At 44.6% G+C, this 25,836-nt stretch overlaps 1 protein-coding gene across 1 annotated transcript in view; it reads left to right on the top strand.

The window, feature by feature from the left end:
* Positions 1 to 333: 333 nt before the first annotated feature.
* Positions 334 to 25,836, top strand: part of LOC147895456 (calcium-transporting ATPase, endoplasmic reticulum-type-like) — a 36,019-nt gene continuing 10,516 nt past the window's right edge. Inside the window, exons 1-6 of the mRNA XM_087383744.1 lie at positions 334 to 2,109; positions 3,221 to 3,323; positions 3,409 to 3,530; positions 5,188 to 5,466; positions 5,564 to 5,947; positions 25,633 to 25,742. Coding sequence (XP_087239870.1) covers positions 694 to 2,109; positions 3,221 to 3,323; positions 3,409 to 3,530; positions 5,188 to 5,466; positions 5,564 to 5,947; positions 25,633 to 25,742 — 2,414 coding nt within the window. The 5' untranslated portion in view covers positions 334 to 693. The remainder of the gene's footprint in view (positions 2,110 to 3,220; positions 3,324 to 3,408; positions 3,531 to 5,187; positions 5,467 to 5,563; positions 5,948 to 25,632; positions 25,743 to 25,836) is intronic.

The following is a 25,836-nucleotide window of genomic DNA, read 5'->3' as shown; positions in this document are numbered from 1 at the left end:
TGAAAAAAGATAAGAATGAAGGTGACAACAAAGCTTGAGGGGATCTGAAGCATGCACATAGAACGATTGGAAGCAAGAGCAGCTGAGTTACTGGCAGAAGTTGCATGAGAAAGGTGGTGCAGAAGACGAACAAGGGGAGGGGAGCCAGGAGAGACAGGGACAGAGCAGGAGCTTTCCGAGCAGCTTCGCGAGAAACAATAATGAGGGAGGAGCGAATCGCCTATTAATTAATTGGAAAAAAGAGGGATATAATGATTAGGGCACAGTTATTAATAAAGTTAGCTATTTTGGGATGGTTAACGAAGTGTACTTAGGGTTAACCTTCTTCTCCTTTTTCTTCTTCTGATGATGATGATGAACGAATTCTTCAGCTCCTGCTCGCCGCTTCTGTTGCTGGTGCTGCTGACCAGTTGCTGCTGCTTCTGCTGAGGAGTTGCTTGCGAATGGAATCATGGCCATCATCTCCTCTCATCCATGAGCTTGACTTCCTTTTGCCTTGACGTCTCTCTCACTCAATTTGCTCCTTTCTTCGATCCTTCCCTTTGAATTTCGTCCTCCTCGTGCTCTCACTGTTTGACGCCGCACTCCTTGCCTTGCCCCTTACGCCTTCTCATGGCCGCACCCAGTCCACAAACGCTTCTCCAGCCTGCAGCATCAATGCAGTGAAATTTTTGGCCTGTGCAACGCGGCGCTATGGGATCGAGTCGGGGTAGGAATATTGTCAAGCCAACTAAACCGGTCTTCCCCGCCTGGGCTCGATCCGTTAAAGATTGTGAAGAGCAATTCAAGGTGACAGTTTCGACGGGTCTGTCAAAGGAGGATGCGGAGAATCGGGTGAAGCAGTACGGATATAATGAACTTGAGAAGCATCCCAGCCACCCTCTGTGGAAGTTGGTGCTGGAGCAATTTGATGACATGCTCGTGAAAATTCTCTTGGTTGCGGCCCTTATTTCGTTTGCGCTAGCCTATTTCGATGGCCACGAGAACGGCGAGGCCGACATCACGGCATATGTGGAGCCATTGGTTATCCTCACGATTCTCATTCTCAATGCAGTCGTAGGGGTATGGCAGGAGAGTAACGCCGAACGGGCGTTGGAAGCACTCAAAGAGATGCAATCCGAGCATGCAAAGGTATTAAGAAATGGGGTCTATATCTCCGACTTACCGGCCCGAGATCTTGTTCCTGGTGACATTGTGGAGCTTAGGGTTGGGGACAAGGCACCCGCAGATATGCGAGTGGCTCATCTAAAGACCTCTACTCTTAGAGTCGAACAGAGCTCGTTGACGGGAGAAAGCATGGCAGTGGTCAAAACTAATCATCAGGTTGAGCAGGATGATGTTGAACTGCAGGGGAAAGAGTGCATTTGTTTTGCTGGAACCACTGTAGTGAATGGTTGTGCTATTTGCATTGTTATTGCTACGGGCATGGACACCGAAATTGGGAAGATTCAAGCACAAATTCAAGAAGCTGCTCTGCAGGATGAAGACACTCCGCTTAAAAAGAAGTTGGACCAATTTGGCGAAAGGCTAACCGTTGTCATCGGTTTAATTTGTCTTTTGGTGTGGATGATCAACTACAAATACTTTCTCTCTTGGGAAATCGTCGATCACTTACCAAGAAACGTGAAATTCTCTTTTGAGAAATGCACATATTACTTCAAGATTGCTGTTGCATTAGCCGTTGCTGCCATCCCTGAAGGACTCCCAGCTGTAATAACAACTTGTTTAGCTCTTGGGACCAGGAAGATGGCTCAAAAGAATGCCATTGTGCGGAAGCTCCCCAGTGTAGAGACCTTAGGTTGTACCACTGTTATCTGTTCTGACAAGACCGGTACTCTTACCACCAATCAAATGGCCGTCATGGAAATGGTTGCCATAGGTGCTGATGCTAGGTCTTTCCGTGAATTCTTTGTGGAAGGCACAACCTATGATCCATCTGACGGGCAGATTTTAGGCTTGGAAAGTCTTGACCCAAACCTCCAGTCCATTGCAGAAATTGCTTCGATATGTAATGATGCTGGTATTGCTGCAGTAAGCAATGAAGCAGGTGTTGCCTTTGCAAACCATCAATTCAGGGCCATTGGCCTACCTACAGAGGCAGCTTTGAAGGTATTCTATTTGTAAATTTCTTTATGTTTGGAATAGAGGGTCACGATAAGAATATCAATTGGCTGCTCAGATTCTATATGCTTTTTCTGGGAAAATTCATGCATGTCTTACGATAAGGCATAGAATTGCATGCCATGTTTTGTAAGAAACGTTATTCTGATTCTATGTGAAGCAGGACTTGCGTGAATTTTCCCTTGTTAGTCGAAATGTGGTTTGATTCAGATCCTACAAGGCTTAGGTGGATTGCCCCCTTCCAATTTCTGCAAGGCCTTCTGTTTTTGGCCCACTGGAAGTGTGGAGTTGGAATTTATAGGACTAATTTTACACCATATCTCAGGGAAGATGCCCACGTGTCACCTGCAGTTGCCGATGGTTGGATAACCATGGATGTGTTTTCACATTGACCAAAACCAAGATAGCTGCTCGTTCTTGGGTGCTGATAAGAGTCCTTCATTATTGTCGTGTTTTTATGGCATTTATTAGTTGTCTTGTGGTTTGTTTTGAATGTGTAGCATGTCCCTTACTGTGCATGATGACTTGAGGCCAGATGGCAGTAACCTTGTGGGTGGCTATCCTGAATAAAACTCGCAGCCTTCATTTTACCTTTTCACCGTCAGTTGGGGCTGGTATCTCTAGGTGCATGTAGGTTTCTTCTTGTCGTAGAGTTTTCATGGTTTGTTCTTTCTTTCTTGTTCTGCTGTTTCCGTCATTCCATATTCACCATATGCAAATGAACTAAGAAGTGTGTGGCAATGGCGTTTGGCCTTTGTGTCAACTGCCGGCCAAGGGATCAACCAAGTCCTTTAGGTCGACACAACTGAGTTGTACTATTTCTGTGGACTTCTTGAAATGTTGACAAGTTGAATTATTAATTGACTGTACTGGCAGATTACGGACATGGTTTCTTGTAGAGCTGCTTTACATCTAAATCAGTGCAACAGCTTGATGCAAAATACATCTTTTCTTTTTTTGGGGAGGGGGGCGGGGTGGGTTGATTTCTATGTAACTTGATGGCTATTTATTTGAATGGAAAAGCTTTAATCAATGTTCGGTTTTCTTTTTTGAGCTTTAGCTTTTGTTGATTTTAATTCTATTTCATTGCTGTGTGAAGGTTCTAGTTGAAAAGATGGGCGTGCCAGATTTGGAGGCACTTGATATGATCAGGAAGGATGACTCGATCAATCATTCTTTGGATTACCTTGTTGTCAAACTTGGTGTGTGAAAGTGTTACTAAGATGGCATCTTTTAATGTTCTTATTGCGCTCTTCTGCTTCTAAATATTGATTTTTGTCAACACAGGATGTTGTGATTGGTATAGTCAAAGAGTTGAGAAGGTTGCTTTGCTGGAATTCGACCGAAGTAGGAAATCCATGGGTGTTATTGTGCAGAGTGAACGTGGGAAGAACAAGCTATTAGTAAAGGTCCTCTCTCTCTCTCACACACACACACACACACACACGCACGCACGCACGCACGCACGCACGCACTTTTTTGGGGGTGAAAACTCTCTCTCACACATTTTTTTTTGGGGGTGAAATAAAAGCAGTCCCCAATTACAATATCAGAAGATTTCATTGTAAGACAAGTAAACAGAGTAATTTATCTACTCGCACAGGGATTACTTCTGCCAAATGGTCGTCACTAGATAGAGTTCTTCCACTTTTCAAGAGGCTGTAGCAACTAGCAAGAGCTGTTGAAGAGCTTCTCTCGTAATAGACAGCAGGGAGAGGACCACCGGAAGTCGTTCCTAGATAGTTTCTCATGAATAGGCAAAGGTGTGAGGACATGCTAAATTCAAGTAGCTTTTCTAAACTGCAGAGTACTTACGACTGAGGTCTATGCTTCTAGTGGTAGTAGACTCGACCAGGCTGATGATGATCACGGTGGCCTGGTCTCTGCTGCATGAAACTCTTCTCACTTGCATCGGAGGCCCTCGGTGGTGTTGACTGTGTGGACACATCCCTCTGCAATTGCATCGCCTTGGCTGATAGAAATGTCCTTGCCCTGCCTGCGTGCATGCATGTGCGCACACACACATGCACGTACATGCACACACATGTGAACAAGCTATTAGTGAAGGGCTTCTCTCTCTCTCTCTCTCTCTCTCTCCACACACACACAGACACACACACACACACACACACACACACACACACGAACAAGCTATTAGTGAAGGGCTTCTCTCTCTCTCTCTCTCTCTCTCTCTCTCTCTTGTGTATGCTGCACTGTATTGTATTGTATTGGATCAGACTGCATCTACTATGAGGATGATGATGCTAGAGATGTCTATGACTATGGTGACATGTATGATGATAGCGTTAACTATGTCTACACAGTTCTCTCTAGCACTGGTTAGGATGCTCGCTTAGTAGCCCCACCCTTTTGCTCATTGTATCAGGTTTTCTATCAGTCTCATAGACCCATTGGTCTTAAGCAAACTTTAATAAACTCTCTCTCTCTCTCTCTCTTTCTCTCTCTCTCTCTCTCTCTCTTGCGTGAGGCCTCTTGAGGACGTTAATATATCTTTCTTTTTTTCCTCTCTCTCTCTACACACACACACACACACACACACACACACACGTATACTCAATTTTTTAGGGTGAAATCCATAGAATATATGTACACACACACACAAATATATATGCATAAATAATATACATGCACACACACAATATATAGATAGATAGATAGAGAGAGAGAGATAGAGAGAGAGAGAAAGATAGAGAGAGATGTATGTACACATTTGGGTGTGTATGTGTACTCACACACACACACACACACACTCGCGCGCACACACACATACGTACGTACGTACATTTTCTTTGGGGTTATACTATACATATAGATAAGTATGTACACACACACACACACACACACACACACACACACACACACACAGGGGGAGGGAGGGAGGGAGAGATGTATATACATCATAATATCCATTTGAGAGGGATGTGCAGTGGTGTATGTCACTAAAGAGGTAGAAGAGATGAATTTTGATGCACTAATTCTCTGTATGTAAATTTCTTTTGAGGATGTGAGAGGGCATTTTCTGTCATTTGTTTGCTGTTATGACAGGGTGCCGTGGAGAATGTTTTGGAGAGGAGTTCTCGTTTGCAGCTATCTAATGGCTCTGTGGTGGACCTTGATAGTGGAACTCGAGAAATGCTTTTAGCCATGCTGAAGACTATGAGCTCAAAGGCTTTGCGATGTTTGGCTTTTGCATACAAGTATGAACTTGGGGAACTCAACTCGTATTGTGGTGAAGAGCACCCTGCGCACAAGTTACTTTTGGATCCAGCCAATTATGCTTCGATAGAGAGTGATCTCATTTTCGTGGGCATGGTGGGCTTAAGGGTGCGTATCATTAAAAAAAAAAAAAAGACGGTTGGATCTAGCTGATGCTTTTGGGTCTGAGGCCTGTTTTGACCTATTTGTTATTTTTCTGCAACAGGATCCTCCACGCGAAGAGGTTTACAGTGCAATTCAAGACTGTAAAGAGGCAGGAATTCGCGTAATGGTCATCACAGGTGATAATAAAAACACTGCAGAGGCCATTTGTCGGGAGATTGGCATTTTTACTGATGGTGAAGATATCAGTAACAAGAGTTTCACTGGAAGAGAATTCATGGCTCTGTCTGAAATTGATAGCCAACGGATACTGTCGGAAAAGGTTGGCCTTGTTTTTTCCAGGGCTGAACCTAGGCACAAACAAGAAATAGTTCGCATGCTAAAAGATGCAGGTGAAGTAGTGGCCATGACAGGAGATGGAGTCAATGATGCTCCAGCTTTGAAGCTTGCAGATATTGGTGTTGCTATGGGAATATCTGGAACAGAGGTAGGGCCAGTGATCCTCGTTATTTAGTGTAGTCAACATAGTTGCTTCTACAGAAACTCTAAAAGATGCAAGTTCAATTAAAACTCAATTGGTGTTGCCTTCATTGAAATAAAACGGAGTCTCAGAGCTGAGGATCTTTTTCAAGAAAGTGCTCTTTGTCTTGAACATGCTGAAGTATTTGCTATATAATTTAAGTCGAGGATCTTTTTCAAGAAAGTGCTCTTTGTCTTGAACATGCTGAAGGATTTGCTATAACTTAGTAAAGAATGGTTTCTCGTAAGATAATGCTTGAGTGATCTTTTGAACTTGTGCTAGTGGAAGAAATGTGCCTTTTGCCAGGATGCCCCCAACCCCTTTCCCAGGAGCATCATGTTGGGGTTTGAGAACCTTGAGATGGTTTACAATTAATTGGTAGAGTGGCAACTGCATCGTGATCCATAGCCTGTCAAGGGGGTCTATAGAAATCTTCACCACGGGTAGATGCAGCCTGTATAGCATGCTTTTGGGAGGTCTAAAGTGTCCGAACAAGCCTTTGCTGAGCCAAACTGTCTAATCCAAACATTTATGTGATGGAACTTGGTGCTAGAGAGCCCTTGTTGCTTACATGACCCCTACTTGCACCAGTGCAGAACTGGGGTTTAGGTGCTTCTGCTCCCCACAATCTTCAGCTGTGCCGCTCATTCAGAACTTAACATAGTGATTATCCCTTTACATACATGCATCACCCAGATGCTCAAATCTCAACACTATAATCTAAGGGGAAGAATTTATTAGTAATAGGCTTATTACTAGGTTTTGGATATAATAGAAGACATGATGTCAACTTGACACAACTTGCTACATAGTAACGAGTAATGTGAGACTGCTTGATCTCTTTGATATCCATGATGTTATTTACAAGGCTTATTACAAGGTTTGGGATATAATAGAAGATATGATGTTAACTTGACACAACTTGCTACATAGTAAAAAGTAGTGTGAGATTGCTTGATCTCTTTGATATCCATATGCACAAAGCAGCCCTTGTGAGGATCTTGATCCCCTCTAGCCTCTCCTTTACCTTTTTTGCCTACCCACTCGGAATTATTGCCTCTCCTTTTGAACCAGATTCTTTGAAGTTTGACCTATCCTGGGACTTCTTTAGCTCTAACGTTCCTCGACCATTTTATGAAGAACTTGTAAAAATGAAGCAGCCATGAACACTTTGAAGAAGTATATCTAATCAGACACATCTCTCTTTCTTCATGTGGCCTCAGAGGTTGTATTCATCATAACCAGCTCCCAAAACGTTATGTTGTCTCATTAGACTTTATTCAAGCCGTTCTCTTGTGTTGCTTAGTCATGTTTGCGGAAAGTGTAAAAAATTGAGTGCACATAACAACTTCTCCCTATGCGGTACTGTCCTCTTCTTCAGAGTTGCCATGGGATGCAATTGGGACTCGTATAAGCTCAAGATTCCGTTGAAGTTTGCTGCGCCACTAAATTCACTAGGTGTGCTACCGTATCAACTGTTCGTAAAAATGTTTCGGCCGACGCATCACCGTGTGCTCATCACCCTCTTTTACTCTGATTTGACGGATAGCCCGATCTCAAATCTATCTTTGAGAAGAACTGAGCACCCTTATGTCATCTAACATGTCATCAATCCTGGGAATTGGAAATCTGATCCCTGTAATCAATACACATGTGGTATGAACCAACTTTTTTTTAACAATGAGCACTGGGGAGGCAAAAGGAGAAGTGCTATGAGAAATGAAATTCTTCTCAAGTAACTCCCGTACGTGTCCTTACACTTCCTCTTGTTTGTCATCCTGCTTCAACAACATGTATCCTCTTGCTTGGTAATATATCTTTTTGTTTTTCAATAGTATGCTTATTAAGAAATGAAATGTTTTCTTACTGTTGAGTTATGGTCAATGGGGACTAGGTCTAGCATTTGAGGGTGGACCCCCTTGCTTGGGGTTATGGGCAGTAGTGACCCACAAGAGTGATGGCCTCTCTTTGAGAGGGACATCTAGAAACCACACCCCACCTGAGTACCCAAACATGGGACCAATCAAATGCACAGATTGCATACTGACCTAGGAACCATTCAAGAGAATGTTCCCTGAGCTTTCGGTGTGGGCCTGGCAGCATGCCAAGAGTAATGGAGATACAAGATAAGACGACAAACAAATGAGCTCAGTATGGCTCAATTATGACCTTAGAGTATGTCGGTAGATAGTCCAAGCTGTTAGGAACCCGTGGGTGCGATCAGAATTGAATTCTGACAACTTTGAAATTTTAGGGTTTTTGGGAGTGACACATGGCAGACTGCCACATGGAATCTGAGCTGGCAGGTGAGTCCACCTGTCCCACACATGTGGCAGCATGCATGGCAGGTGGCAGGGCATGTAGGCCAAGTGTCTGGCCCCAAATCAGGTAGATTTGGGGCAGGTTGTGGGCTGTCCTCTTTGGGACTCTAGCCCACCAAAAATCTGGGACAAGTGTCCACCTTCCACTCTGGGCCTAGGGGGGGGCTGAGCCTATAAAAGAAGGCCTCTCCCCTTCATTGTCTACATGAAAATTCGTCACTTTTCTTCTCCCTCCTTTTGGTTGATGCAGCAGATTCTCTCCAGCTCCTTGGGTACAGCCAACTTCTCCCTAGGTCATTCTCTCACCTCAGCAGCACTTTCTCTCTCTACAGCAGCACTCTCTCTCTACAGTTCCAGCCCCTCCTCCAGAAATCTGCCCCCTCTCAGTTCTTCTGGAACAGCACTCAGCTCTTCTGGAACAGCAGCAGCATCCTCTCTCCTCCTAGCCTGGAGCAGCCACAGCCCCTTTCTCTCTCCTGTCGTAGTATTTCTCTCTCTACTGCAGAAACTTTCTCTCTACTGTTCCAGCCCCTTCCCCTTGCAGAAATCTGCCTTTCTCTGCACCTCTGGAACAGCAGCAGCTCCTCTCTTACATCCCCTCCCTTGGGATCAGCATTGGCACTCTCTCTATACAGCTATCACTCCATAACGGCTTTCTCTCTCTAGCCTACAGGCTGTTTTTCTAAGCTGTTCTCATTCCAGCCCCATTTCCACACTCTCCTCACCCAAGGGAGCTTCAGAGCCATCAAGGACTTCATCTACAAAAGGGTCAAGTCACGAAGGGAGTCTGTATTGTCAAGTTTATCTCATTTACAGCTCTATTTCATGTTGTTTCTACTATCTTTCTAGAAACTAGTGCTTGCCTTATTGTTGCAGGCTTCTTCCTTGTGGATTGGGCAAGCCAAGAGTTGAAATCTGAGCTTGGAGTCCTCCTTTTTGTTGTCTACATTGTACATATGCTCCTGAGTCTTGTATCTAGGTCCTAGGCTTTCATTGAGTTCATGAATTTGGAAGGTGCATTGCACCTTGGTCTTGTATCTCCACTTTCAAGAATAAAGTGAGCCTGGATCAAGGGGGGGCCCTGTCTTGGCTCCTCAATCATATTGCAATTTCCAATGATGTCACTTTGTGTTTAAGTTGTATAAGTCTTAATTCCAGCTTAATTGCAATCTCTTAAGTTCAAGTATATGTGTTTGGCAACTCTCAATCATTTCATTCAAACGCCTCTGCAAAATCCGTTGTCTGAATTGATAGAAAGCACCGAGTAGTTTGCACTGTTCCGTGTTATAGAGATGGCATGGAGCCTTGTTTAGGGGCTTACTTTCAAGCTCCAAAACAATGGCATGATCAACATCCCTCTTTGGAGGTGGCCTAGGTGGTTGGCCTTTGTGGAGTCTCTCTCATGTACCACCATCAAGTGTGTGGATAATCCTGTAAATGCATCATGGAAAATATAATACGCTCCTTAGCGTATTTGGGATAGAAGCGGAACTAATCTTCCAACTTCGCGAGCCATTCCTCCAGTGCAAGTGTCACTTTTAGGCTTGTGCACTGTGAGCTTATTCTTGACATCTTTTGTTGCATAAATTTTGTAAGAAATTCTCAATCTGGCAAGTACTCTAGTGCAAAGAAAAGAAGTAGACACTGTTGGGGTAGCAAGAAGGATTCAACAAGTGAAGCACAAGAGAGTGTTTATTGAAGAGAGATAGGCCCAATATATAGGCTCCAGTTACATCCAGTAGTGACATCATATGTGAGCTCAGTAGAGCATCTAGATCCACAAATCTCTCAATCAGTTCCATGATTCTCTCAATCACACACCACATACCTAGATTCACTCAATCACACCTACAGACACTATCCAGGCACACCATGTGTTCACACACTTACAACCTTGGACCTTAGGACTCTAGATCCCATTACATCAATTTGTCCTTCATTCCCCTCCACAAATTGATGACCTCAACCCTAGCAGTAGTCCATGGGAAGCTTCATGGCTTGCCCACCTCAAGTGGCAACACACATGATCCACATCGGTACTTACTCTAATTGCATCAGCAGTAGACTCATTTGGGCATCCTCATCCCAACATGATCTCACTCTAACTTTGATCTTTTGGTTTACAATTGGGAGATAGACAATGACTATGCATGGGAATACCCTTAGATCCAGCAAGGTAAAACACAAGACTAACAATCATTTAAGGATGGACTATCCATGGCAGAGAACCATTATTGACCACACACACAAAATTTCTAAATTGAAGATGTGGAGAAATACCCCCCTTTGATGGCACGTCTTGTCCTTTTGCTATTCTCTTCCAAGCTACCATAGAGTGAGGTTCATTGTCATTGGAGAGGTTCTTGGTGTAGCAAATCTTGTGACTCCTTTGCTCTCTGTCCTTCTCCACACTCATTAATGTATCTTGTCCATATTCTGTAATACAAGATCCTTGTAGTCCTTCACCTTCTTTGAGTGTCCAAGCTTTAAAACCATTTTGTGAATTCTCTGGACTGAAGAGGGTCTTACCACTTGTCATGCAAAGGCAGTGTCTACTCTTGTACAAGAGGTGGTCATGATTGCATAGCAAGGTATAGTAAATCAAATACAAGCTCATTTCATATATCATGAAAGATGTTGAAACCATAACTATGGCGTCTTCAAAGTACATTATCTTCAATCCTCAATATAAAAGATGAAAAATGCATTCAACCTTTGTAACATGCAATGGTTATCTGATCGTGTAATTCACAGCAAGACCTTCTTTAAACCTTTAGCGAGGAATGAGCGTTGTTTACCATAGAGAGAGAAGGGAGATGAGGGTAGAGTTGACAACCGATTGGGTCCCTGTACCCACTGAGGGCCCCCTCCCCGAATTAGGGGAGAATTTGCTTTATACTTGGAGAACCAACAAACACAAAGAACACTCTTCAAGAGAGCACGGAACACGCTTTTGAAGAGCTCACTGTGCATACGTATAGCTGACCCAAAGACCTGAGAGGCAACGCCGACCAATACCGAGACCTTGATGCTGTCCACACTGACGATGTAGGATGCTTTTGCAAGGCAAGGAAGAGGCTTGTGCTCTCACCGGAATGCAAGGTTACTGTGTGAGTGAGAGAGTGAAAACTAGAAGTGATAGATCCTAAGAGAGAACTGAGAGATGACTGAAATATAGAGCTGAGAGTGAGCTGTGTAAACTGTAAAATAGAGCTGAGAAAGCTGAGGAAATAGTGTCCAAACCTCCCTCCATTTGCTGGTCCAAACCTCTGACTGTTGTGCTGTGTGGTCACCTTCAGAGCTGAACTGATGGCCAAGGGATTGAGGCTAGAGCAGGGCCAGATCTGAGGATCTCAGGGGCTGCACAGGAGGCTGAAGTGGAGCTGTAGGAGAATTGGAGGCAGGAGCAAACTGAATGAGAAAACAGGGCAGCCAAGCGGGCCTTTTATAGGGCTGGACTGAGCCAACCCAGTCTGTAAACAGACCGACTGAGCAGACTGGTTGGCCTACAACCAGCCTATAAAAAGCCCTCCCTGGCTCATTTGCTAGGGGAGTTTTTGGGCAGCCTGCAACCTGCTTACCTGTCCAGCCTTTGGGGACCCTAAAGGGACTCCTAACCTATAAGATGGAAACACTTAACCTACTGTTCTCCAGTGGGTACTAGTGAACAAGAACTGACTACTGACTTGACCTAAGGCTGAGAGACTGACCTACGTAGCTTGTGCCTGACTGTCCTTGGACAAGGGCTCACAAAGGGGTCACAGCATACGACAAAATCTCCTATCTGGGAACTATAATGCACTTGTCGATGTAGCCAATGTGTCACCTTGCACCCAAGTGCAGGGGTGCATGTGACAACCTTCCAATGCTGACAGTCAAAGACCAGTTTGACTGAGATTCAGTGAACACATATAGTCAAACTTAGTCAAAATATGCCAAAAATGGTCAAGCTTCATACAGTGATCTTGGAGGCCAAAATTGAGGTGATAGAGAGCAGCTCTTTGAGGGCATTTGGTGCACAATAAAAGTTCTATTGATAGAGAAGACCTACAACCAAGCTTGGGCAAAGAAATGTGTCAGGTTGCCATAGCCAAGTGTTAGAAAATACCCAACAGAGGGTACACGCAGTGGAAATAATGCCCAGGAGCTCACACAGTGTGCGGTGTGGGTGTGGAATCACAAACTTTTTTACTTATGTGCATTCAATAGGTGTGCAGACTCATCAATAGACAATGAACCAAACTAGATAGAGAAACCACCAAATAATATATTTCCGTCCACAAATATGGACACAATACAAAATAGACAGATCTAGAGTCCCACCAATGGTGTGGTCCTCTGATCTTACCACAAAGTCCTTCTCCTATCTGCTGGCTATCTCTAGACTAGAGTCCGAGTGCTCCACCTCTAGCGTAAGTAGACTTTCCGTCTAGGATGATCCTCTCCACCTTGCTGTCTGGAAACCAGTCTAGGTGGGCAGCGTCCTGCAAGCTAAGTCTGCAGCACAAGGCACTTCTTTCTCCTCCCGACTGTAGGCCCAAAGGTAGCCCTGCTGCTGCTCCTTCTGCTGGTGGAATTGCTGCTCCAGATGATGTTCAAATGAGGCCTGAATGGCCTCCTTATATAGGCCGCAAGGGGGGGCTGATAAAAACCGACTCAGTCTGTACAAAAACCGACCCAGTCTGTATGAAAACCGACCCCACAGCTCCCCATTTATGGGACTGTGGGCTGCCCTTTTGGGGCACTCATTACAAGGGCCCTTGGCCCATCTTTCAAGGGCAGATGCCCTATAAATACAGGGTCCAGCCCCCCCCAAAACCTACTGCAGACAGTGCGCCTCCTGTCTAGATCCATCGCAATCTGTCCCAGCCATGCTTCTGTACTTTTCTGGCCCTCTGTCCTGCACATAGCAGTCCTAGATGTGCTGCCCACATGACAGCCATGATGCTGTCTATGTGGCAGCCCCTTTCTCTCTTTTTCTGTTGGGTTCTGCCCTAGGTCTCCCTCCCCCATGCTCTCCTCATATGGGGGCTTACAGATGGGGAGGTGACCTTTCCAACACCAAGAGCTTCAATCCCGACTGGTTTTTCTGTCAGTATGCCTCGGATAGTGGACCATTGGCCTTGAAAATTCATCGGTAGCTTCCTTATAAGATCGCCCAGCAGCAACTCAGAGCATTTGAGCAATGGTGGCTCCAGCAGGCTCAATTTCAAGAAATGGCGCGAGCTGAAGGAGGAGGCACGGGCTGTAGAAGCCTTTATCTTCTAATTCCTCGTAGCCAGAGGTTCGCCTCATCAAGGAGATACTTGAGCTGAAAGGGCGCAGGGAATGGTTTAGAGATGAAGGAGAACAAGCTCAAGGAAATTTCGTGGGAAGAAGGGGAAGAAAAGCTTCAAAAACCTTCATGGTGAAGAAGATGATGACATGGCACTCAAGGAGGTCTCAAGGAGGGTGAACCAATGCTCCGATACCACATGTTGGGGTAGCAAGAAGGTTTCAACAAGTGAAGCACAAGGGAGTGTTATTTCAAGAGAGATAGGCCCAATATATAGGCTCCAGTTACATCCAATAGCGACATCATATGTGAGCTCAGTAGAGCATCTAGATCCATAAATCTCAATCAGTTCCATGATTCTCTCAATCACACACCACACTCCTAGATTCACTCAATCACACCTGACACCTATCCAGGCACACCATGTGTTCACACTCACAACCTTAGACCTTAGGACTCTAGATCCCATTACATCAATTTATCCTTTAGACTCAATGAATAAATAGTGGGGTGAAGCTAAGACAGCTAGGACACTTGAGTCACCTTAATTAGTTTAACCCAACCCAAGTCTTGACTTAACCTAACCCTAATAAACCTAACTAAACCTAACATGAGAACTTATGAAGAAGGAGGTTGAGATAAGGTGAAGATGAAAATCCCCTCGGTAGCTATGCATGGGCAACATATGGGCAAGCCTTCTAGTGAGCGCACAACTTTGCCCTAGTTTTTGTAGCTCGTGGGCATCCGCAAGTAGAGCTATGTGATATTTTTTGAAACTAAGTAGATTGTCTCATTGCGTTGCTTATGCCCATGGGGCACTGGGCTTGCATTGCATTGGTTGCTAGTGGTTGCTGTTGCTTGTCTGGAACTTGTCTGGGTAGTTTGTTGGTTCTCTAAGCTGCGCTGTATGGCGGTTGATGATAGCATATTCTTGTCAAGGTGTTTTCACAGAGAGAGAGAGAGAGAGAGAGAGAGAGAGAGAGAGAGAGAGAGAGGTATCAACGTCGGCGGGAGGCCTTGCAGGCCTATGGGACAAAGTGCACCAAAAAAGTAGAGTGGAGCAAAGGGCGTGCTAGGGCTCTTGCTGAGTAGTAATCTATGCTAGCAAAATCATAGCCAGTTAATCATCAGTCAAGCACAAGCTGAATCGGAGTTGGGGCTCAAAAATCGAAGCGCGGCACAGTGATGGCTCTCTGGTGAGCTGTGAAACTATCTCGTGTCTGCGTCTGTCGAGTGGCAAGCCAGTTGGATATACGTGCACACCATGTGTCTGCCCTGCCCTCTGCTAGTCGTTTGGATGACTCCAGGGCCAGCCTCGGAAGTCTCCAGTGAGGCAAGTCCCAAATTTTGTGGATGAAAGACATTGTTTGAAAGATGGCATCAACTTGTAGAGGTGTCATGACGAACTTTGCATGTACTATCTCATGTGGGACTGAGGGTTTACACTGAATCATTGTGGACCCCATGATTGCCGGTAGCCGCTCAAATTTCCTCCACTCTACCTTCAGGAGATCGCATCCCCAAAAGGGCGTTGCATACATGGTAGTCGGCCGCACTAGCGTATCGAAAAGCCAGTCCTTTGCGGTTGATCTTGGAAGTGTGCTTGGAAGCACTGTTACTCTAGTGGAGCCGCCTCTGTGTGAGTCATACTTGGGTTGCATGGGTCATCGTGAAGAGCGGTCCTGTGAAGACTGCTCCCAAATATGTGTAGGACTGTACTATCTCCACTAGCTCGCCACGATTAGTGAAGCTGAGTCGGCGGAGCATTGCCCGTGAGGTGTTGAAAACCATAACCTTGGTCTTCCCAAGGCTGACTGTCAAGTCTCTCTCTCTCCAAAACACATCTAGGGCCTCTAGATGTCTCTGCAGCCCTTTCGCAGAAGATGATACAAGGACTATGTCATCAACTTATAGCAGTATCTGTATCATGAAGTCGACATGCAATAGAGACCCCAAAAGCATCCAATGTCTGTGCCACACGTGCAATTGCACAACCAAGTGCCCAACCAGCCACACATGGCTGAACAACTCAAGACAAGGCCTTCAACAGCCAAACTCTGGTGCAATCAATTCCAAACAGGTTGCCTTAATCTATAGCCTCTCTGGCCACTGCCCAACAGCATAAATCAACCTTTCTTTACGAGGAAAGAAGCCCAAATGCAATAACTAGCCAGCAACCAAACAGGGAACCACAAATTCAGGAAAAAGCAAGCCTTTTTCTACCCAGTATCCACAGAAGATAAGTCATTGGGGCTGGAAAACCCTAGATCCTGCACAGAAAAGCTGATTCTACCTTGGCATAGCCCAAGAGCAGCTTACAAGTGAACACCCACGCCTAGAAAGCTACCAAAATCAGCAACAACGCCCCGAAAGTTCTAGAAATTAAATCGCAAGTTTCCCTATAGAGCCTGGATAGCTTGGAAGCAAATCACAATCTTTTGTTGCAGCCTGGACAGCCTGGAAACACCTGGAACAGGATTTAGTCACTTGGCGCAGCCCAGAAGACCTGTAGATGAAATGGTTATCTGAAAGAGACACCTTGGCTGAAATCACAATCTGCAACAAGCTCCTGGATCAGGTGCAATTTCCTTTGGCAGGCCCTGGATGCATTGGAATTGGCCCTGGCTGATGGCGATTTTCCCTGGCAGGCTCTGGAAGCTCCTAGCAGATGACGATTTGGCTCTAGCAGCACCTCGTAGGCTTTGGCAGCTCCCAATTGATGATGTGGCTCTTCTGGAACTGATTTTGGCCTTCTGAGTCCAAAAGAAGGGCTCTCCCCCTCTTTTTAGAACCTTGTGCAATTTTTAATTGCACCACTCTTTTAGCCTAGTAACTGGGCACACATTCACTATTTCCAAGGGCCCACTAGGGAATTTGAATTCCCCAAGTCCCGCCCCATGGTTAGACCCTCGCGCCCCAAAGACTCAAGGCAGTCACACGCAAATTATGAGAGTTGCAAATCAAAAGTCCCATAATTTCACGTCCTCGTGATAGAGGCGATGACATCAGCCATGGTACGGGACAGTATAGAGGCATGGTGCTAGCAGTACGGAGCTGTGGCGAGGTTAGATCTAGAGGGGACAAGCATATAGTAGGAGAACCTTTTGGGTATCGTATCTTGTCCAGTTTGTGGACGGCTGGAAGTATGAAGTGTTGCTGCATATTTGTCTTTGAGCACAGTCTATTTGCTAGTGTAAACATACATATGAATGTTGTGAGGTACACACACTTGATGAAGCTTGATTCCATAGTGAAACACTTTCGTGTGTAATTCCTGGGCTATTTGTTAGTCTTCCTTTGTGGGATACCCTCTGGTCACACATACTATATAGCTAGCCTCTCATAGTTGAGTGTGCCCTTCAATTCCGGAGTGCTAACAGAAACTCAATACAAAACCTGTGCATAAATGGATGCTCAAATATGTGTGGGTGTGTTGATATGTATGTGTGAGAGCATATGCTTATTTTATATGGTCTACACCACCGTTGGTAAAACCAGGCTGGTTCTGAAAGACAACTATAACCAGACTGACCGGTGAAAAAACAGTTATAGCTTCACTTCAACGATGGAATTTTACTCTCAAAAGCTCTCCCTCACTCCCTCTCTCTGAAGATACACTAGGGCCCAGGACAAATCGTCAGGCTGGACCCCCCCGAAGGTCTTTATTCATTCCAGAAAATCTGTTACAGAAGTTCAGCTTAGAGCTGTCTCGTAAATCTCTCCCACAAAACGTGAAAAGTCCCTTCTTTTACAAGAGCTTCAAGCTCCATTCAAATTGGCAACATGCCACTTGTCTAAAATCTAGACTAAATCCTATTACAAGCCACTAAGGGCCATTCTGGAGTCTTCAAAGCTCTCGGTCACACGAATCGCTTCCTAGATGCTTGTCAGGCTCCCATTTCGCTTAGGAGAAATAATCCTTCCTAAGTACCTGCAACAATTAATTAAAGCGCACCACCATGGTACCCATTAATTGTTAGCGCTTTGCATGCAAATAACACACTGTGGACTAATCCTAGTCACGGTGGGCGTCCCCACTGAACACATGTGCACATCTAAACAAATATATATATACAAATAAATATATATATTTTTTCTCTGGTTGACCGGGGTCAACACTCTTGATTATAATTAAAGAGCTTTGACCAAGGGTCAAGGCGCTTTAATTATAGCCAAGTCTCTCCAACCGGAGTTGGCACATCTTGGTTAACCGGGGTTAACCCTCTTGGCGCATGCCCCTCGGCTTCTATTCAGTTGACCTCAACTGAAAAGCTTCCTTGTAAACATCCAAAAGCTGTGGATGATCGGATAACATGTCTTCGTCCATCCACTTGGCATCTAATGCCGTATAATTCTTGAATTTTACAAGATACCTGTAAAATTCCTTACTCTGAGGGCCTTTACGTACAATATGGTACACAATTTGCTCTGGCTGAAGGACTTCCTCCAGCTCATCCACTTCTGGTGGATCTTCTGATATTGGTTCTGTAGGCTCTGGTCCTTGAAATTTCTTTAGAAGACTCACATGGAATGCATTGTGAATCCTCCAATGCTCTGGCAATGCTAATCTGTATGCAACCTCGTTTATTCTTTCTGTAACCCTGAAAGGGCCATAGTATCTGGGAGATAACTTTGCATACACTTTCTGTTTGCCTTTAAACTTATGGAGCCTAGCTTTTTCAAACCTCAGAAGTACCCAGTCCCCTTCCTTGAGATCTAACTGTCTCCTATGCTTATCTGCAGCTCTTTTATGTTTCTCTTGAGACCTTTCAATTGCTGTCCGGACTTGGCTGTAAGCTGTCTGGAGGTCTCTAACAAACTGATCAGCTGCAAATATTTCATCTTTAGTCCTTAATATAGGTGGTAAAATCACCTTCCCATATATGACTTCAAAAGGGGCTTTCCCTGTAGAGCTATGTACTGCATTATTGTAAGCAAACTCTACTAACGGTAGGTACTTTTCCCAGTCTGAACTTTGGTCACCCACGTAGCATTTCAGCATATCCAAAATGGTAGAATTTGCTACTTCACTTTGACCATCTGTCTGGGGATGGAAAGAAGAAGAAAAATTCAAATTCGTCCCCATGTTATCAAATAAAGCTCTCCAGAATAGACTGGTCATTCTGGGATCTCGATCACTAACAATGAACTTAGGCATACCATGATGTTTAAAAATTTGTGCCATGAACAGCTTAGCCATATGATCTGCCTTTATGGTTTTGCGAACCGGAATGAAATGAGCTTGCTTGCTGAATCTATATGATAGTCCAAATTCCATCATTCCCTGACTTTGATCTCGGCAAATCAAAAATAAAGTCCATTGTAATACTTTCCCATGGTGCCTGAGGCACGGGAAGAGGCATAAGTAGGCCAGGTGCCTTCCGTCTATCATACTTGATTTTCTGACACGTAAGGCATTCAGTAACAAACTGATGTATATCTTTCCGCATTCCTGGCCAAAAGAAATACCTCTCTAGTGCTAGAGTTGTTGCTGTAATTCCTCTATGTCCAGCATAGGGAGGTGCATGGCATTCCCCCAAAATCTTTTTCCTCATCTCCTGGGTGATGCATAGGCAATCATCTTTCATTAAATACCCATCTTTCAGGGAATAGTGACTGGTGGATTGCCCTTCTTGCATTTGCTGTAAAATTTCACCAAAATCAGAATCATGAGCATATTGCTCCCTCATGCTTTCCAGGTCTTGATGATAAGCAATAGTTACATTATTGACCTGGGGTCTTCGGGACAAGGCATCTGCCACTCTGTTCCGAATTCCTGGAGTATGGACAATCTGAAAATGATACATTGACAGCATGTTTGCCCATTTCATATGCTTCTCTGAAAGCTTGGTCTGAGTCAAAAAGTATTTCAGACTTTGGTGATCTGTTGTGACAGTAAAATCTGCACCCAAAAGATAGTGTTTCCATGTATGGATGGCATGAATTACAGCCAATAACTCTTTCTCATAGATTCCTAAATATCTTTCCGCATCCCGAAGTCGCCTGCTTTCATAGGCTACTACATGACCATTCTGATGCAATGCAGCCCCAACACATTCTCCACAAGCATCGCAATCCACATCAAAAGACTGATAAAGATCCGGAACTACCAGAATAGGCTCTGTAGTCAACTTTTCCTTGAGTGTATTGAATGCTTTCTTCTGTGATAATCCCCATGTGAAGGCTGCATTTTTCTTAGTGAGGTCATGTAATGGAGCTGCGATATCAGCAAAATGTCTGATAAACCTTCTGTAGTAAGAACATAAGCCTAAGAAGCTTCGAACTTCATGCACAGTTTTCAGCTCTGGCCACTCCTGAATGGCACGGATCTTCGCTGGATCCATTTGTATCCCATTCTTGGATATTATATGCCCCAGATAGTGGATTTCTTCCAAGAAGAACTCACTTTTCTTGCTGTTTGCATAGAGCTGATGATTTCTCAACTCTTGAAACACTATAGCAAGATGTTCTCTGTGGTCTTCCTCTGTCTTAGAAAAAACTAAGATATCATCAAAGAAAGTACCCGTAAAATGCCTGTACTTCCGGAAGATACGATCCATCATTCTATTGAATGTGGCTGGAGCATTTGTCAACCCAAAAGGCATCACTAAGTATTCATACAACCCGAATGTTGTGCGGAATGCTGTCTTATGCACATCCTGAGGCTGTATCCTCACTTGGTGGTAGCCACTCTTTAAGTCTATCCTGCTGAAAACTGAAGCTCCATTTAACTGATCCAGGACATCATCAATACGCGGAATAGGGAATCTATTTTTGATGGTCATTTTGTTCAGTGCGCGATAGTCGACGCACATACGGAATGAACCATCTTTCTTCTGTACTAATAGTACAGGGGAACAAAAAGGAGACGAGCTGGGCTGAATCAACCCTTTGGACAGCAAGTCCTGTACCTGAGCCATAATCTCCTCTCTCTGAGTCGCACTGACTCTATAAGGGGGTCTATTTGGTGGCTCACTACCAGGCATTAACTCTATCTGATGATCTTCAGGTCTCTCTGGGGGTAACTCCCCTGGCAAAACATCAGAAAAACAATCTTTAAAGTTTACCAGAAACTGAAACTTATTTTTATCTGCATCATTCATTTCAGCATGCATATCATTCTCTTTTTCTTTTACAAAAACCATGTACGCAGAAATTGCAGACTTTATTGCTTTACTACATGAAACATCAGATACAATGGGGATAGTGTCCCCTTTATTCCTGGCAATTAAACGCTGATTTTTCCCCCTATGCACAAACTCCAGCACTCTTTCAGGAAGAGTCAACTTCACTGCCTTGTGGTGAAACCAAGGCATCCCCAAAACTACATCATAGTGTTTCAGTGGAGAAATGAAGAAGTCTTCCTGATCCACATAACTATGAACATGAAGACGGAGCTTCCCTATCAAGGGAGTAACTGGCACAGGATTCCCACAAAACATTTGATCGGCATCCAAAGCCCTGCCTAACTCTTCCGTCTTTATTCCCAGCCTCAGCGCTAGATCCTCTGATATGAAATTATCAGTAGCCCCTGGATCAAATAAAATTAGCGCTTGCTGGTCTCTAACTTTGCCCCATGATAGCAGTAATTCTCGTTCTTCTGGGTTCAAAGCATGACCCAGTATATCAGGAATTCCCCCTGCCATTGGCTTTTGCGGTCCTTGTGGCTTCTCTGCCTCTTTTCCCTTCGATGTTGAAGGCTTTTCTGGGCACTGGGCAGCCACATGCCCCTCTTTACCGCACCTGAAGCATTTCCCATCTCTACGGAATTCCCCTATCTGTTCAGGGGTGAATAGAGATTTGCCCTTATAAGTCTTTGAAAACTGAGTACCCCTCGGCTTCTGAGGCTGAAACCCTTTCTTTTCAGCCTTGGGGTACTCTTTCTTTTCTGATTTTGTAAAATCAGTTTTCTTTTTATCAGCACGTCCTGCATGCAAGGATGGCACTGTAGATGGATCTTGTAGCGGCACAAGACTCGCTACTGAAGCTGAATGCATAAGATCTTGAATATTCTTTGCCCCCAAAGCATTCACTACTGCCTGAATTCTTGGAGTGAGACCTGCTCTGTACTTCCTCATCTGGGTGCCTTTGGAGATCTTTTTGAACGGTGCAACCTGCAAATAAGCATCCCAGAACTTTTGGTTGTACCCATCCACTGTATCTCCTGCATCCATGTGCAAGCTGTCCCAATCTTGAAGAACATGGTCTCTAAACTGTTTAGGCATGAACTGCTGGTAGAAGGCTTTCTTGAAGCCCTTCCACTTCCTTGGGGCTGACCCATCTGTGGTCAGTGCACTCCACCATGCACTAGCCATTGCTGTTAAGTGTAGACTGACCATTCTTAACTTGGAGGATTATGAAAATTTCTCTGTACCGAATGCAGCATCAAACTGTCTGATAAACTGCAATGCTTTGTCTGTATGACCATACTGTCCATTGTAGGTCATAAACTTGACAGATTTTCCTCCCTCTTTAAATTCCCTGGTCGCTTTGGAAGACTTTCTCTTCCTAGACTTCTCGTGTTTCCTGGATGGTTTATCTGATAAGGAAGAAGAAGACACAGAAGTCGAACTCGAGGTAGACGGTGATGGACTAGGAGATCGGTGATGATGCCTCGATTTCTTTTTACTATGGGACCGTCTCCTATGAGATCTATGAGATCTCTCTCTCTCAGACTGTACACGAGAGTGTGCCTTTGGCATTGGCACGTCATACACTGGATTAGGCATAGCTTCTGCTGGAAACAAATACTGAGCCCTGGGATCCCTTTTGAGATTTTCCAGCTCTTGTATACGAGTGCGTACCATCTGTTCAACTTCTTGTTGAGTTTGCGGCACATTTCTCTGTCCTGGATGTACATCCCTATCTTGTGAATCCCACTGGATGGGTGATTGATCCATATTCTGAGATCTGCAGATTTCTCACACAGTGCGGGTAACTGATGCACTCACTTTTGCTTTTTCAACAGAAAAAGTACCTCAACAAGAGGTGTTTTGCATTTACAATCTATGCCAGTACTGGCTGTCAGTTCAAGGCATATACCCACACAGTTGCCAAAGCATCAACAATTATATTGCCCTTTTCTGGCTGCTGCAGATGGCTTCAAAAGGCATCTGTTTTTCCCTCTTTTTACTGCTCAAAAGCATACATACTCTTTTTCTGCAAATCTCTGATTCCTCTGTTTTTCTGCTGTTTTCTGACAGTAGAGATCTGACAAGCAGGTGAAAATTGCTAGCAGAAACAGTCTCTGCAACTGTCTTTTTTTTTTTTTTTTGGGAAGAGTGACCAGATGGGTAACTACTGGTTACTCTAACCAGACTGACTGGTTCTGGTCTGGTTAGTCTGTGACTGGATAGTTACTGTCTGGTCAAACTGACCAGACTGATTCTGCTCTGGTCTGGTTTGGTTGGGCCAGCTAACTGGACCTCTGATCAAAGTCCAGCTAACCAGAGTTACACTAACCACGGGTTAGCCACCTGTCTGCCACGTGTCAGTGCTATGTTAGCATCTGAGCTGGCTGCCACATGTACTGCCACGTCAGCACCACACGTGTGTGCACCACGTCATCTGCTGACCTGCCACATCATCTGCTACCTGGCTAGGCGCCAGGTCAGCAATTGCGCGATCTGCCACGTGTACTGCCACGTCAGCTGCTGAGCTGTCTACCACGTGTCAGTGCCACGTCATCAACCCCATCGCTCCATCCGCCACGTCAGCGCCTGCACGTGCGGACGCCACGTCACCTGTGTGCCTCGTGTCTGCCTAGGTGGCACCTTGGCCACGTCAGCAACAGCCAAAGGTTTCAAACCTTGGCTATGCAGGGGTCGTCGCGCGTCGCTGGCTCGTGGTTACATCTGCGACCTTCGTCACCTTATCGATAATTTAATCTGTCACTCGAAGGGCGGTAAGCTGGTCTCTTCCGTGAGGCTTCACACTCTTGCCTATCACAGGCCGTAGCACACCACAGCCCACCTATTCTCCGTCAGTTCACTCCTCGACGAATTCCAGCTGTAGGAACTTTCGCATCATATCGCGCTGTGTAGCAGAAGCTCTATGGAGCCTGCGTTGTCCGTCGATTGTATTTGTCAAGGGTTATATTCGGAGCCCGTGCGCTCCCTCAAAGTCGATGCCTACGAGAACCTTCTCCATAGCTTCGACTATACACCCCGTCAGGCCAGCTATTACCCAGGCATACCCGTGCAAGAACCAAGAGCCAACGTCAATGTCCCGTCAGGACTCAGGGCTCCCGTTAGCTTTTGCTGATAGGCGGAATAACACCCTGTCTGTTACACACAGCAAACTCTCCGCTGCCTTGCACATCCTTGCCTAGGCTACTGCTCCGATCGTCAAGGGCTTGAAAAAGCCTTTAATTCCGCTCTGATACCAATAAAACCAGGCTGGTTCTGAAAGACAACTATAACCAGACTGACCGGTGAAAAAACAGTTATAGCTTCACTTCAACGACGGAATTTTACTCTCAAAAGCTCTCCCTCACTTCCTCTCTCTGAAGATACACTAGGGTCCAGGACAAATCGTCGGGCTGGACCCCCCCGAAGGTCTTTATTCATTCCAGAAAATCTGTTACAGAAGTTCAGCTTAGAGCTGTCTCGTAAATCTCTCCCACAAAACGTGAAAAATCCCTTCTTTTACAAGAGCTTCAAGCTCCATTCAAATTGGCAACATGCCACTTGTCTAAAATCTAGACTAAATCCTATTACAAGCCACTAAGGGCCATTCTGGAGTCTTCAAAGCTCTCGGTCACACGAACCGCTTCCTAGATGCTTGTCAGGCTCCCATTTCGCTTAGGAGAAATAATCCTTCCTAGTACCTGCAACAATTAATTAAAGCGCACCACCATGGTACCCATTAATTGTTAGCGCTTTGCATGCAAATAACACACTGTGGACTAATCCTAGTCACGGTGGGCGTCCCCACTGAACACATGTGCACATCTAAACAAATATATATATACAAATAAATATATATATATTTTCTCTGGTTGACCAGGGTCAACACTCTTGATTATAATTAAAGAGCTTTGACCAAGGGTCAAGGCGCTTTAATTATAGCCAAGTCTCTCCAACCGGAGTTGGCACATCTTGGTTAACCGGGGTTAACCCTCTTGGCGCATGCCAAGTCTCGTTGACCGAAGTCAACACTCTCTGACCGCAGTCAGGTTTACTTGACTGGAGTCAAGTATCTTTGACCGTAGTCAATCCTTTGACCATTAAAATAACTCTTTGACCGTAATTAACACATATAAAACTCTTTAATTATGATCAAATAAATGGTCAACTGTACTTTGACTTAGGATATTTACATTGTGGTGACAGTTGGTCTTTGATGATGGTGGTGAAGTAGCTAGTCCTTGCTATTCCTGATGGACTTCATGGCTTTAAACATTTTGAGTGACTGTCATGAGATTGAAACTGCACTATGTATTGTTTTTTCAGCGGATGAGTTTGGGCATGCTCTTGGATTCATACAACTATATGTACGTCCAGTTGAGACCTGGTCCACTGGCCTGGCCTAACAGGATGATCTGATTGGAGTAGCCATCTAGTTTTGTTTCTGGTCTTTCTTGGGCATACCAACCGGGCATAATTGGCCCTTTGGTTTGACTAGAGAGTCTTCTTGTTAATTAATCTATTAACACCAGCCCTGTTTCCATCTCAAAGTGCTTTTTGCTTATGGTGGTAGGCTGTTTGATATCTTACGAAAGGGTATTGGAGTATTTTGTGCTTGACAGTGGATTTAGTGCATGTAGAGTACCATCAATGGAGACATCTAGTGCTTCTTATTGAAACTCCTATTTTTTCAATTTCAATTAAAGAGAGAATTTTCTTTTTTTTCTGTTGCCTGTCATAACCTTTAGAAGGCTGCATTTTTAAATGCATTTGAAACTGTCATGGATTTGTGTTTTTAAAAATTGCATGTATTAATAAAGCAAATAATTAGTTTCTTTTTTGGAGTGAACTTGAGTTTATGTTTAGAGCATTGATTTCTATGAAGCTGTGTATCTTGTCATGCTCAAACTGTCACTCTTTTCTTTCTAGGTGGCGAAAGAGGCAGCTGACATGGTTTTAGCTGATGATAATTTCAGTAGCATCGTTGCAGCAGTTGCTGAAGGCCGGTCCATTTACAACAATATGAAAGCCTTTATTCGGTCCTCTCTTTAACCTGGCCTCTTGAGTACTGATTTCTTTGCACTATGTCGTTGTTTCACAGGGATACGTATATTAGTAAGCTCTCTAGTGAGT

The sequence above is a fragment of the Dipteris shenzhenensis genome, chromosome 13 (genome assembly GCF_047967505.1).
Source record: "Dipteris shenzhenensis isolate YYH24624 ecotype China chromosome 13, Dip_SZ_1.0, whole genome shotgun sequence".
NCBI classification, from domain to species: Eukaryota; Viridiplantae; Streptophyta; class Polypodiopsida; order Gleicheniales; family Dipteridaceae; genus Dipteris; species Dipteris shenzhenensis.
This window is presented reverse-complemented; position numbering and strand designations above follow the sequence as displayed.